Source organism: Neofelis nebulosa, chromosome 9, assembly GCF_028018385.1.
Source record: "Neofelis nebulosa isolate mNeoNeb1 chromosome 9, mNeoNeb1.pri, whole genome shotgun sequence".
NCBI lineage: Eukaryota > Metazoa > Chordata > Mammalia > Carnivora > Felidae > Neofelis > Neofelis nebulosa.
In genome coordinates this window covers 110,378,743-110,394,285 of record NC_080790.1, presented here as the reverse complement: position 1 = coordinate 110,394,285, position 15,543 = coordinate 110,378,743, and the positions used below count along the sequence as shown (strand labels likewise).

General features: G+C 46.4%; 1 protein-coding gene across 10 annotated transcripts in view; it reads right to left on the bottom strand.

The window, feature by feature from the left end:
• The window catches only part of SLC23A2 (solute carrier family 23 member 2), a 134,417-nt gene that overhangs the window by 22,169 nt on the left and 96,705 nt on the right, over positions 1 to 15,543 (bottom strand). For all 10 annotated transcript variants that reach the window (XM_058684966.1, XM_058684967.1, XM_058684964.1 and 7 more), the window contains 3 exons: positions 9,782 to 9,870; positions 8,692 to 8,762; positions 7,510 to 7,691 (listed from right to left, as the gene is read on the bottom strand). In XM_058684966.1, the coding sequence (XP_058540949.1) occupies positions 7,510 to 7,691; positions 8,692 to 8,762; positions 9,782 to 9,870 (342 nt within the window). The remainder of the gene's footprint in view (positions 1 to 7,509; positions 7,692 to 8,691; positions 8,763 to 9,781; positions 9,871 to 15,543) is intronic.

Below are 15,543 nucleotides of genomic sequence, written 5' to 3'. Positions count from 1 at the left end.
AGACCTTTCTTCTACTTTTCTGTATTGATTCACGTGTCAAGAGCATAAACTGCTTTTAAAAAGCAAAAACTCCAATATTTAAGAAGGCTACATACAGATTTCAATGTTAATAACAATGCTCCCAAGAGGTCTGTGTCAGGCGTTACGTGAAGGTCATCCTGCCCATCATCTCAGCCTTCTGCAGCGGTGGCTTCGAGGACAGTCCACTTCCCAGACAGAGCCAGCAGTCCGAGATCATGCAGCCAGAGTTTGCAGGGTGGGAGGAGGCGGGGCAGGCGGTCTAGCTCTACAGCCTGGGCTCTGAACTGCTTTGCCGCAATACTTTGCCGTAAGGGCAGGGATGCTGGGGTGTGCTCAGAAGTCTCTCCACCTTAAGCCCCACACTCCTGACCGAGCTGCAGTGAGGACCACAGGAGGCAGCACCATCAGCTGACTCCCCTGCAGCAGGACCCAACACGTCCTCATCCGTCTGCTACAAACGTGGCAGGTGTGGGATGGCTTCCCACCGCTGACACAACGAAGGAGCGTACAACAATGGGTTTCGTCACCCACAGGGACGCACTCTTTCACTTATAACCCGAGGGAGAGTTGGCACAAGAGTGGGTTCTCAGTCAAAGCTCAGCTTAATTGTTCCTGGGCACGGCTCCAATTGTGGAGATGGAATCATCAGCTCTGTTGACAGCCGGTCAAGTGCAGCTTCACGGTCATGTTCCTAACGAGGCGCATGGTCTGCAGCCAGCTGGAGAACAGGCCTGTGCCACACCCCTACCTCTCCCACTTACCCAGGTGCTTGCTCACCAGGACATGGGGGTCTCAGCCCAAACAAAGTCACCGAGCCGGTACCAGTCCAAGGTTGGAAATATACACAGTGCCCAAGTTATTCCAATTCTCTGGGGGAGAGGGGACGGTGAAGTTTAACAACAACAAAAAATGATATGGTAATGAGGAGTACTGAAACTGGCTTACTCTAAACTTAGATCAACATAAAATTTTTCACATTCAAAAGAATGCTGACTTATTTCGAAGTGAACACTATGAGATTCCAAAAAGCCCCAAGTCTATTATCATCATTATTTCAGGCAATACCCCGCTTGGCTGTTATCACCTGCACGCAGTGTTCACTTTTTAAAGCATGCTTACGAGGGGACGGAGGACCTCTGGCGAATTCCAGGAAGGACGCCCATCTCAGGCCAAATCTGGCAGGGCACATGGAAGTAAGTGGACCAAGCAGATGAACACTCCACTTTTTGTTGACTCTGTAAAACCCACACCCTTCTAATTTACGTTTATCCTCAAATACGCCTGTGGGGCAGACAGGGCAGGCAGTCCCACCCACAGCAGTAAGGCAGCAGCAGAGGCTCAGAGGTGGGAGACGTGCCCAAGCTCACGTATCTTGGCGAAGCAGAGAAGGGGAAAAGATGAGCCACAGGTCTTCAGGCCAGGGTTCTATCCACCCACTGGCTTGCTGACCTTTCTTTTTACCTTACAAACATTATGCAAGGAAAGTTATAAAAGGCAGATAAGCAAAAAAGGCAAAATCCTGAAGATCACTGTTCATCCCACCCCAGGTAACAACTATGTAACATTCTGGTCTAGATTCTAAACAGCTTCCATTCCCTGGATATTTACAGGGCATCACTGGGTCCAGGGCACTGGGGTTAGAGAGAGACACAAGACTGCCTGCCCTTGGAGCACAAATAGGTCATCATCTGACCTGAACTAGAATCTTACTTCACAATGTACTTTCCAACTAACTCGTAGCCCCTACGAATACCACAACCTCAACAGGAAGGAAATCGGCAACAGCACCTTAGCGGCTACTTATTATTCCATCTTATGGACACACATCTTGGTAAATAATTTCCATATGGTATGATGTTGGGAGCAACAGAAACAACGGTGATAGATCACCCCTCCCTGGCACCTGTCTGCACATCTCCTTAGGGTAAGTTCCTAGGACTAAAACGGAGCTGTCAAATAGTAAATATCTTATTAAAAAGTTTCTTTAAAAAAAAAATAATAAAGTTTATTTGAGAGACACAGAGACAGCGTGTGCGCGCGCAAGAGTGAGCGAGCGTGCGAGCAGGGGAGAGTGGCGTGGAACCTGACGCGGGGCTTGAACTCACGAACTGTGAGATCATGACCCCAGCTGCAATCAAGAGTCAGACGCTTAACTGCCTGAGCCACACAAGAGCCCCTAAAAAGCTTCTGATGCAAACTGCCAAATACATAAAAGTTAGCAGAATTTATAATCCCACCCAGAGACCAAAAATGCCTATTTGCTACTCACTGAAATACAAGATCTTATACTTTTTAAATTTTTTAAAAAAATATTTAGAGAAACACAGCGTGTTTTTATTTTAGAGTGAGACACAGTGTGAGCGGGGGAGGGGCAGAGAGAGAAGGAGACCCAGAATCCGAAGCAGGCTCCAGGTTCTGAGCAGAGCCTGAGCAAACAAACGGTCAGCACAGAGCCAGATGCAGGGCTCAAAGCCACAAACTGTGAGATCATGACCTGAGCTGAACAGTCAGACGCTCAACCAACTGAGCCACCCAGGTGCCCCACAAGGTCTTATACGTTTAAGTCCCTACCAATTTCATCAATTTAAAAAACTATCATCAATTATTTTAATATTCATTCCTTACACTACATAAGAGTATGAATTTCAGTATTGTTTGTAACAGCAAATATTTTAAACAACCATGAGTATCGATTGGGAATGGCTGAATAAATTCTATATTTCATACTATTTAACACTGTGCAATTTTACAAAGAACGAAGTAGATCTAAACACACTTAGAGAGATGAGCCCAACAAATTGTCAGGGTGAAAAACAAATTATAATGGTGAAGCTGTAAACGTGTATACGTTTGTATTTACACATATAGGATAAATACTAACTTTTTACTAGTTATTCATGAGATGTTTTTGAGGGGTGGCAGTTAGATGGATGGCAGGAATTATTATTTTACTTTAGATTTCCCTGTTTAATTATTGTTAAACTTCAAATGACTAGAATTTTAATGTATTTTGGGGGTAGAGAGAAAATGAGACTTCTCTTAAGTATTTGGTACTGGGGTGTTCATTACACTATTCTATTTTTGAATAGGTTTGAAAACTGTATATAAGTAATCAAAACAATGTTTTCGCAAAAACAAATGGCTCCCTTCCAGGACCTATGTGTCACTCCATTTACCCTCCCCCTTGAGAATCTAACTGTGCCTCTCTTGGCTGACTTAGGAACCCAAGTCAGTACACTCTGATCCACCACCACTACCCCATTCTGTTAACAGAATCCCTGTGCATATGCATGTTAATAACTGGGGAGGGTAAGCCTTTCTGTGCACTAATTAGTGATCTGTACTTCCCATTTTGGTTAAATGGGTGCTCACATCTTCTCCTTCCTCCATTGTTCCACCAGGACTCTCTACTTCAGTTAGTGAAAGTATTCATTAAGGGCATTAGCCTTTTTAATGGAATTTGTTGTAAATATTTTCCCAGATGTCATTTATAATTTAGTTTCAGTGGGCTTTTCACTTATTTTCTAAAAGTTCGTTTATTTTGGGAAAGAGGGGAGGAACAGAGAGCATCCCAAGCAGACTCCACACTGCTCAGTGCAGGGCCCAATGTGGGGCTCAAACTTAGGAACTGTGAGATCAGGACCAGAGCCAAAACCAAGCGTCAGTGACTTAACTGACTGAGCCACCCAGGCACCCCAAGTGATTTTTCTTTTGGTCACCCTGGCTTTTGTGAATTAAATCCACCATGGGCCCATAATGAATTTTATTAATAAATTCTAATATTTAATCATCGTTAAATTCCTAAAATGACACACCTAATGTGTTGGATTTTTGTTATTATTATCCAGAACAGCATTTTCCCAAGCCATGTTCCAAAGAGCATTCTTCCAAGATATGTTAATAGATATGGCACTAAAAAAAATAGTGTGCGCAGAGCTGGATAATAAGACTTTCCGAAAAGCTTCTTCTGCACACTTGCATTAAAAAAATTTTTTTTTTAATGTTTATTTATTTTTGACAGAGAGAGAGAGTGAGAGACAGAGCATGAGCAGGGGAGGGGCACAGAGAGGAAGACACAGAATCCGAAGCAGGCTCCAGGCTCTGAGCTGTCAGCACAGAGCCCGACGCGGGGCTCGAACTCACGAACCTCGAGACCATGACCCGAGCCGAAGTCGGACGTTCAACCGACTGGGCCACCCAGGTGCCCCTGCACACTTGCATTTTAAAAGATCACAAGGAGACCTGCAGTAGAGCAAGACGCTGGGCTTTAGCATACTACTGCCTAAACATACCTGAACTCAGCCTGGGGCTTTACACAACTCTGGGGAGGAAGACGTAGGTCTGGGCTCTCCCTTTTTTATTAGCTCTGTCAGGATCCGCCACGGAGATCAATTTGGTTGGGAAGTTTCCCATTTCTTAAACTGCCAGAACCACTTAAATCTCTCTTCCTTGAAATATAATATACTAACTATTGGAGCCCAGAACTTTTTTTAGGGATAAAATCCTTTGATAGCATTCTTGACTTCTGGTCAGGGGTGTACTCACAACCCCCAGTCCTCCCTGCCCTTACTACGAGGTGCTTACTAAACACCTGCTCTGTGACAGGTGGTGAGCCAGGTCCTGGGGGTGCTGCAGTGACCAGCACGGAGCTGAAGCCTTGCCCTCACACAGCTGGCATCCCAAGGATAAGAGAAGCTGGCTGGAAACTAAAAAACCTGACAGAAGAAAGGAAAAGCTTGGCAGAAGGATGTACAGATACAGCTGAGAATTTTCCCATGAATGGAGAAAAAAGTTGGAGAAATGGAAAGCAGAGGAAGGATTTGGGAGGTCCAAACATTCTAGAGGTTCCAGGAAGCGAAGAGCCAGAATAGAGTAAGGAAAGCATCCGTGAAATAATTCAATCATTTCCCACCCCCAAACGTCTGGGATTCCAACAGCGAAAGGCCCCAAGTGCCTAGTGTGAGATGTAAACAGAATGAGGGACAGCGGAGAAGGTTTCAGACATAGATGAGAAGACCTACAAACTTCCAGAATTCCTGCTTGTGTCCAAGTGGAGTTTCAAAAGGAGGAGACAGGAGAGGAGAATGGCCAGGGACTTCACGGGGCTGAGAATGAGCAGGGAGGGAGCAAGAGAGAAGCTGGAGACGTTTGGAAGCATGGCCACGGGTGAGGCTTGTCCAGGGGAGTGGCAGTGGCGTGACAGGCTGGAGAGAGGAGGCAGAAAGATGGTTTGTACATGAGCTGAGGGGAAGCAGAGAATCAGGGACAACTGTAGGGCTTCTGACTCCATCAGCGGGGTGTGTGGTCGTGGCCTTGCCTGAGAGCAGGATGACAGGAGGGGGACTGGGTTTGGGGACAAGGAAGGAAGCAAACGATTGACACTATCTCCTTTTGAAGTCCGAGGAGTCCTGTGTAATGGTGACTGGAGGGTGCGAACCAGGGCTTGGCCCTCATGGCTGGTGTTCGGGGGTATGGGCTGCAGGCTCACATGGAAGTCAGCAGCATCACAGGCTTGCTGGGGCCGTGCACTAGACGAGGTCTTCCGGGGAAAGGCACGTGGCAGGGAAGTGCCCAAGGACCAGGGTCTGGGGAACCCCAACATTTAGCGCTCAGGGTGAGGAAGAGTCCATTTCTTTTCCATTTCCAAAACGTTTTCACGTTTTGGAAAACCACCCATTTTATTAATTTGTTGTTGTTTTTAAGTTTGGGGGCAGGCAGCACAGCTGGAACTCTTCTTCCCTGGACCTAAGGGTTTATCCCTCTATTTGTGCACTCACTCCCTCCTCTTCTCAATCAGCCTCGCCTGAAGTGTGTCCACACGCTCTTTTCCACAGAACCAATATTTGAATTTTTCACTTCTATGTTTTACATTTTTTCTATCTGTATTAATTTTTGGTCCCCTGCTTCCATTAGGCTCATTTTCATCCTGTTTTTCTAGTTTCAAAGACATAAGCTCTTCATGTACTTTGCCTTTAAGATTGTATGTTTTTTTCAAGAACAACTCCACTCTGTGTGACTGGTTTGTTCTTGTCCTCGTGTTCTAAATTATCAGCAGTCATGAGTTTCAATTTCCCCTCTGACTAGGGGTGATTTATAACAGTGTTTTTCAGCTCCTAGGCCATCTGGGGGTTCTGTTCACCCTTTGTCATTGGTTTCTAATTTCACCGTATGATGGCAATTCCAATTTCTCCTTCTTGGAACTTACTGCATTTCATAGGACATCCTTCCCTGCCTTCTACACGCCCATGCTGGTGTGGGGAATATGGACCAACCTTCAGTGAAAGGAGAAATTAAGAATAACCCTGGACATTTTCACACACCTTAATCTGTAAGGCTAGATGGATTATAGGTATGTAAAGATGCACTTTAACTTGCACACCGTGTTCCAACACAGATGGGCAGGATGAAGTGTTAGGGACTAAGTTCTGACCAGACTACTTGGGTTCTGAAAACCATCCGGCCAATTACTACCTGTGCAAACCTGGGCAGCTAACTTTGCGTCTTTGTGCCTCTGCTTCTTTTGCTGTTGAATGGGCACGATGCCGGCACCTATCTTAACGTACAATATATACGACGAGTGTTTTTATAAAGCACTAATACGGGAGCTGGAGAAGCGCTAGCTAGTGTTTAAGAATTACCGAGGAGTTCACAAAGCAAAACAAAAACCAGCGGAAACTCCCTTCTGTTATTACTTACTTTGTTTTGGGAATTTTACTGGTTGGCAAATGCCAGGTTTTGAACCATTTCCCTATAGCGTGATAAGCTCTTACACGTGTTCACCAGGCACACAACAAGAAAGCAGGCTCTGTTTGTGGCATACAGAATTCCATGGCTCCAATAATCCATCTTGTAATAAACCGAAGTCCTGGATGTCTTTACTGACAACACATAAAGGGGTAAGTGACATTTTAATGAACTTGAAGTTCTGTGCTTAAGGACCAGCAATGACTGGCAGGACTCTGGCAAGAACCATGGCATCCCCACAGGTGTAGGAGGGAGCCAGGGGAGCCACGTCTCTCTCAATGCCAACAGACCCTACTCGTGCAGCATCTCTGTCTCCTGCCAATCTGGAAGTTTTTTTGAGTCTCGCCGAAAGGATTTGGCTTCGCGTTATTTCCACTCATGTGCAAGAGACTTGGCATGACCTCAAAAGTTAAAAGCTAATGGCATCACCATCTTACACCCCCTTCTTAAAGTCTGAAACCTCACAACCCTCCCTCTACACATCACTCCCCAACAGGTCTTTGGAATACCGTGCTGCATGTCACTTCCCAACCTCCAGGTCTAAAACACCCTTCGGTAACTTCCTGGCAAGAAATGAATGAACTTTAAACCGTCAGCCTCTTCTTACTTTAAAAAAACAAAAATAAAAACAAAAACCTATCTCCTAAGTCTTCACGTAAATGCTCAAACTATCCCAAGAGACTGCGCTCGGTGGTGGGAAGAGGAGGTGCTGACAGTCCGCGCTACGTAGTCCAGAGCACTCACAGCATGGCGATGCCCCAGTGCTTCCCCGCTCTCTCTCCCGCCGCCTGGAACCCAGACAGCCCGATGAGGGCCACAGTGGGCGTGATGGTCAGGGGCCCGATGTATTTCAGCAGAGCCCCGGGCAGGCCCAGGAGGCCGATGACCACTTCTATCAGCGAGGACATGATGATGGCGCCTTGGATCTGGAACGAGAGAAGGCACAGACACGAAGAGTGAGCTGCTTGTAGATCCAGACTCCAAGCGTCACCTGCAACCACAGTGGACAGTTCTGACAGGCAGCGGCTTATTACCTAACAAGTGTGACACTGCTGGAAAATTCCCAGGGCCCCAAAGAAACCAGTGGGGTGAGCGGGGTCTAGCCAACCTATGAATGACACGGTTGACACAGGGGCATTACAGAAACAGGCAATGGACGTATAGCCACCTTACCTCTCCCATAGAGAAGTGAGAGATTTATCATTCCTGCTCAAGACACACAACATTCAAAACCAGGCTCAGAGGAACTGCGGCACAAAGATTCTGGACTTTAAAAAGTGAGTCTCTGAGGGACGTTTAGAAGATCGTGTTATCGACACAAATTCTAAAGGAATGTTTCCATTGTGGAAAACGGCTATTATCTGTGCTAACTCTGAATTAATGGTGAAGGATCTTCCAGATTTGGGAAGATGTGGATAAGCTGTTGGCCATTCTTCGTGTCTGAGGACTCCCATGCCTTGTTCTGTTCAAGTGCACCACAGCGGACAAGTATCTGTAATTCTTTACACACACACACACACACACACACACACACACACACACACACGGAAATGCGGGCTAGAATGAAGAGGTGTGTGCCCTCAGGCAAGCCTCTGTAGCTCTTTCAAAGGGAGCCGCGCCCCTCAGCCGGTTATGCTGCAGCGTGTGAGTGGGCAGGTCTGTGGGTACCCAGGGGTTGGGGGGCGGGGGGGAATGAAGGCTAGAAACTTCTGACAGAAATACTGTCTGGCTGCACAAAGCATTTCTGCGTGCTTTATTTTATGGTGATGCCATCTACATTTAGTTCCACAAAAGAAATAAACATGTCAGTAGTTGAAAAGGAAAAGGAAGGCTTGGTGCGCATCACTACCACTTCTTGGGCACGGCCAACAACGGAGCAGGAAAGAAACACAAAGAAGCCAAAAGCAGACAATGCTCCTCTTTTACCTCACGTATCCGGGGATACCAGATGTGCTCTGTGTGCAACAGCTCTGTTGTTCCATTGGACACTGAAACATCTTGAAAACAAAAACAAAGACAACATTTTTTTGGAGTGACACCCATGTTTCACGGGATACATTCATCTTACTCTTTGTAAGATGAAATTTCCTCCCTGTTTTAAGTTTCATTTTCCATAAAATACCCATCCCTAAAATTCGAGTTACAACAGTATGGCTTACCATACTGAAAGGTGTCTTCCCCAACGCTAAATGTAACCAAATTTATTCATCGACTGCGAGCTCCCAGCTTGTCAAAAGCTGAACTGGGGGTGCACATTGCTAGTGCCAGCCTCACACAAAGACCAACCTTTGCGAGCAGCTAACGGAAACGCCCAAAAGCAAGGTTGCCTGACTGAGGTTTTTAAAACCTAGATAAAATGGAGGGCCTTTTCCATTTCCTGAATCAAATCAGTGGTCACAAACTAACTCCTGGGAGCAAGGGAGGAAGCAAATGTTGGAAAACTTTGCTCCTAGAACCTAACAGTATTTTGAAAGTATGACAGGTCTACTTGATTTTCTTAAACCTCCATCTGATCTTTTCCTGACCTCATCGGGTTATTTAAGGATCTTTGCAATCACTAATGGGGGTGGGGGGTGGGGGTGGGGGGGAGTTAAAGTCATTTGCAGAAAACCAAAGCAGCCAGATCCTTAAAAAGCAGAGATGTTTCAGAGAAGGGATGCTGACGCAGCAAAGAGAGTGATTACTGGTGGTTCATAAAATCCACTGAAAGAAAGAGGCAGAAAAATAGCACAAATGTTCTATTCCGTTCCCATATTTATCAGTTTCATTAGCATAGAGAAATGAGGTCCTTTCTGGTCCTTACTTGCTCTGAGGTTAGGGATGAACGAGTGGGGAGAGAGAGAGAGACAGAAACACGATCCACAGACTGGAGTGTTCTAAGCGGTTTGTTGGTTTGTATGTTCTCTGCCCGATTCCAGAAAGGATTTAACACTGCCAAGGGCAGCACGTTCAGGCCTCCCTTCTATCGCGTGCGTTAAAGGACCCCAATGACGTATGCGGAAATAACTGCAATTACCTGTGGTGTTACATTTCCATTTATCTAAAGACAGGATGGCTCGAGCAGGGGCCAGAAATGCAAAAGCACTGGCCTGAAACAGGGGTAACCTAAAAGAAACGAGACCAAAACCATGATCACGGCATCAGGAACTACCGAGGTAGTTCACGATTTGACAGCTTAACAGTCTTTTCCATAGACAAACAGCACATGAGTAAATGCAGGCACACGCCGAAGAGCGAGCCCCGGTCTGCAAAGATCGCCTCTGCCACACAGCCGGGCCCCCAGCTTCTCCATCTTCCCCTCCCACTGCTCTCCCCACAGACAGCCCCAGCATGGGCCCTGGGGGAGCCCTGCACCCCTCCACCAGCCCCTGCCATCACCACCTTTCCCTTTGGGGGTGGGGGGTGTTGGGCATTTGGGCATCTCGCTTTCCTGCTGAGCTTGTGAGCTCCTTTTGAAATATCGGTGTGTGTCTTCCACTTTACGACCCTCCTCCTCCTCCCTTTCACATTCTTATTGGTTAGCACAGGGAAAAAAAAATCTATCTCCCCGTCACTCCATTTTGTAAGTCAGAGGCTGCCCTCAATCCTAGAGGACAGGCATCATAATCGTGTTAGTGGTCTAGAGCGATGAGGAAAGGAAAGCTGTACATTACAAATCAACAGTAGACAAGATATTCTGCTCAATCATAAAAAAAGCATGTGGACTCTCTGTTAAATACCCTGCTACAATCCTCAAATGTCACCATTCAATTACATTTTAGATATTTCATGTTGACTTTCTGAACACCTGAGCTATTCAAATTCAGATTTTCCCTTTTTTTTTTTTTTTAAATGTACAGCATTTCAGCTACAGTTGTATAAAGATAGCTTTATGAGCTAACATGAAACCTTGATATCTATTTGCTATTTTTAACATTATTTTCAGGGTAAAATATAAAACTGGCTCCTTCTGTTTGCAGGGCTGGGAACTCTCAGATGTCCAGATCTTTCTGAAATACCCCCAAACCACCTGGTACCAGCGTCCTGGACAGTGGACGGGAACCCAGCACGTGCCCCTCAGTGCTCTGATGGCGTATCCTGCCCCAACTGGAACAGGAAGTGGACTAAGAGAAGGTGGCTCTAGTGGGAAGCAGCCATGTTACCAGCCCAGGGCCAGCACAGACCACTCTGCGCCAGACACGGGTCAAGATTCTTTTCTTCTTCTGGCCATTTTAATCATGCAATGAAATCAACCAAGAATAGGCATGATGCTAGCTTTAGAGCATAGAGACAGGCTGCACAGTATAGACCAGATGCATTGCTGGTGGTTTCTCACGTGGGCACACCCTCCACCAACCATCCATTTATAATTACCTGTCAGAGGGGCCCAGAGCACAGTACCATCAAAAGTGGACATGAAAGTCATCTAACGTGGGAACGTATGCCACGAGGGAAACACTGATTCACAAATACTCCTGAAGCGTAACTTTTCAGAAATGTCTTGAAAGGGCAGAGGGTGGTCCTCACTCATCAGGAATGGATGCCTTCTCAAATGGCCCAAATAACATCTGCTTTAGTATCATTTCAGATTTCCAGCAACACATCCTAGGGCCATGTAACGTGGGTTGCATTCCGAGATCTCGGCCTAGGAACGCTGCAATCGACACCACACTGGTGGCTCACTGGGAAAGTGAAGACTGGCTCTGGGTTCCACCCCCAGTGACGTGAACTGCTCTTGACCTCAGTCTGGGCACCTTACGGGGCAAATATTTTATGCCTTAACCATGACCAAAGGTCCTGAGAACACAGCTGCAAAGAAGCTCACTCATTTCAAACAACCAGGATCTTGAATTCCTTTGAAAGTAGGTGATAATAGAAAATTCCCGCATGTGCTGTCTCGAAGTCTCCCAAAATGATCTGCAAAGGGGCTGCACATGCCAGCTTACACGTTCCCGTTCAGCCACACACACGCTGACCGCCACAAGCAGTACTGGCCGGAGGACAAGCGGCCACTGTACAGGAAGGAGCAGAAGCGCCGCAGAAGTTAAGGGTGGTCTCCACAACTAGCAGAGTCAATCAGTGGCTTGACAGAAATTTTCTTAGGGAAAGTGGTGACAAGAGCTATTATTTCACCAAATAAGAACTTCCCTAAATACAAAGCCAATTTTCCAAGAAAAAGGCTGAGGACGATAAAGCACTAGATACTCTCCTCTGATAAAGCAGCTTTTTCCAGCCCTTCCCCAGTGTGCAACTGATCACCCCCAGGGCTCTCCTTCCTGTACCTCAGGTCCCTGGGCTCCTCACGTAGACAAGACTGCCTGTTCTTTTAATTTTGTCCCAACAGCTGGAAAGGAAACTAATTCAGCTGTGCCTTTCTTTACACCAGGAGCTGACAAACTGGACCGTGAACCAAGTCTGGCATATGACTTGTCTTTGTGAGTAAGGTTTCACTGGGACACAGCCTCTCCATCCGCCGATTGTCTGCGGCTGCTATGGGGCTACGATGTGGAATCCAGAGGTCACAACAAAGACGACAGAGCCCCAAATATTTATTGCTTATCCCTTTACAGAAAAAGTTTGCCACCCTCTTCTATAGGGAAAGTAGATCTTAAATACGGAAGAGAGGTGGTGGGTTTTTGCAGATGAGTTTTTAAGGTTAACAAGATCACTAGAGGTTAGTAAGAAAAAATGTGAGCAGACAGACACTTCTGTTGTGACACATTCCCATGTCAGGCTCTGGCCCTAGGATGGAGAAAAACCTAACCAGTCCCAGACAAGACTTCCTTTCTTCAAAACTCTGCTGGAGGCGTCCCATTTCCTCCTCTGAGCCCAGAAGACTAGAGCCCTGGGCCCCCGGCTCTTCCTCACCAGCCCCTTCACAGACCTGCACTCCAGATTCTTGCCTCAGAGCCTTTGCTCTCCGCTCAGTCATCAACTCACTTCCGATGTTCAATGTTTATTCATCATTAAGGCACAGAGGCCACACCACCTCATCCAGAAAATGCTCCGGGATCTCCTTTGGATTTGTAATGTGTTCTCTTTACAACTCAGGACTTTCTGGCCGTGATTTCCACAAGTCACTCCACAAGTTGCCAGGAAGCTGCTTCAGGGGTGCTGGTTAAAACTGGAGACTTCTTTTTTTTTTTTTTAATTTTTTTTTTAATGTTTTTTATTTATTTTTGGGACAGAGAGAGACAGAGCATGAACGGGCGGGAGAGGGGCAGAGAGAGAGGGAGACACAGAATCGGAAACAGGCTCCAGGCTCCGAGCCATCAGCCCAGAGCCTGACGCGGGGCTCGAACTCACGGACCGCGAGATCGTGACCTGGCTGAAGTCGGACGCTTAACCGACTGCGCCACCCAGGCGCCCAAAACTGGAGACTTCTGCATCTTACCCAGTCCTGGTCAATCAGAGTCTCGGATGGGGCCTGCACCCTGCACCCTGCATAATCATTTGTGGGCAACGCTGAGGCACCAGGCACCACGAAGACGGACAACCCCTGGGCCAGATGAAGGGATCTACCATTCTGCAACGACAAAAAAAACTACCGTGGGCTGCCGACAGGTTTCTGCCGTGTGAAGGAAGACAGCTAGACACGGCCACACACGGAGGCGGTGATGCCGATGGGGCAGGACACCGAGGCAGGCATCTGCAGGGGCCGTCACCTACCTAAGGGGCAGGAAGTGCCACACCACACACGGCAGGGGCTGTGAGGAGCGCAGGCAGAGAGAAGAGCAGGCACACACCAGAGCCACAGAGCAGCCCCAGGAGTCCTCAGAGAACTGCAGCTTGACTGTGGGCAGCACTGCCTTACCAAAGGTCAGAGTGGACCAAGAGCACGTGCCACAGCTGGCGCCCACAGGCAAAAGCAACCTTGCTCGGAGAGGACCATCTTGGGGGAACTGGGAAAGCTGACCTTAATCCCAAAACGTCACCAGAAGGCACTCTGGCAGCCTGCAGCCATACCGTCTGTGGTCCATGCTTCCAGACTCGCTCACGCTGTGGTGTCATGTCAGCTCCAGGGACCTGCCGGCCCGGGCCGGGTCTCCGCACCTCAGCCTCGGTGGCCCCCTTCACAGCACCGAAGCTATCTGTGTGTGGACCCGCCCATCTCCCAAAGGGGCGGAACTGCCCTGACCGTGGGAACCAGGCCCTTTTACCCATCACCACTGTGTCCCCGGCACCAACTTTCACTTAACAATTAATTAATGGATTAAAGGTGCTATTGACAAATGTTATTCTTTGAGAAGAATTTTATTAGACTAAAAATAAGAAGTCTTTCTGTCATGTTGATTTTAACTGCAAATTAGGGAAAGGACTTTTCTTTCTTTCTTTCTTTCTTTCTTTCTTTCTTTCTTTCTTTCTTTCTTTCTCTCTCTCTCTCTCTCTCTCTCTCTCTTTCTTTCTTTCTTTCCTTTCTCTTTCTCTCCCTTTATGATAAAAAGCACTGGGCAGAGAGAACAGGGAGTAAAGTGTACATGTGAATTTTCCAGACAAAACCAGACAACTTCCCCAAGGTCCCAGGGGCTAGCAGTCCTCCTTGGTGTCATCAGGAGAAAAGTCCTTAAAAAGCTTACAAGGGCAGGTGGGCCCTACAAATAGCACCTCAAAGGTAGGAAACGTTATCTTCCCAGAACTGAATCATTTAGGGAAAATGAATAAAATAAAACAGTTCATCTATACAGTAAGTACACTAAGAATTTGGCTGACTTCCTTGATCTACCAAGAAAGCTATCAAGTTGGTACAAAACCTTTTGTTGTGAAATAAATATTTACTCGAGTCTAAACGGCAGCATGATTTTAAAACAATAATCTCTAAGAAACATAGAACAGGTTTGGCTTCAAAGAACTATAGTTTCAAAACTGAATCTGCCATCAGGAATGTGTATCCTAAGTGCCTTTAAGGAAAAGCAAACCACAGTGTGTCACAAGAAACTCTTTAACTGGTAACATTTTCCTATTGTTTCCCATATGTATATATGTTCTATCAGCTAAACTATCTGGAAAGTAGCTCCCATTTCCTAAGGATAAACATACCCTCCTGCATCATCGCTTTCCCATATCATACCCAAGGACATTAACTTAACAATGTTATATTCAGACCATATTTAAATTTATCTGTTTATAAATATGCTTATACCTGCTCCTGCTCCCCCAAATCCAATCAGAGTTCCTATACTGCATTTGGTAGTCTTGTGTCAGGCTTAGAGCCAGGCCAGACACTTCCCGAAAGGACACTGCCTGGGTGTTGGGTGCTGTCCCACAAGGTGGGACCTTTTTCCTGTTGTAATTAAGAATCTATCACATGATTCTTAGGCTGTGTGAATATTATATTCCCACTAGCTTATGAACATTCTTACATAGTGGGCTTAAAAATTACAATTTTTCAATTTGATCATTCCATCTGTATTTAATTAGTGGCCTTTTGTAAAGAAGAGCTTGCCTTTTTTGTCCAACTTTATCTTTTTCTTTTTTGAACATCATTGCAGGTGTGTGAATGAATTCCTTTCAAATTCAGTTTTACAATTCACTTCCATGACCATTCTTTTTAATGTACTGTCCCAAACTTGCCCAAAGAACCTGCTCAAGCAGGTTCTCCTTCTTTATGAAGTTGACTCTCCCCCTACACCCCCCAACGCCCTGACCTCCACCCCTTATTCTTTAAGCAGTTTTTTGCTTTCTGGCACAAAATGCTCCAGGGTCAACGTGCACTTTTTTCAGCCCTGGCCTTTGAGTCAACCACTACTTTAGGAAGCCCAGGTTCATTTTAGTGGAGACCGGCATTTAGAAACCAAGATT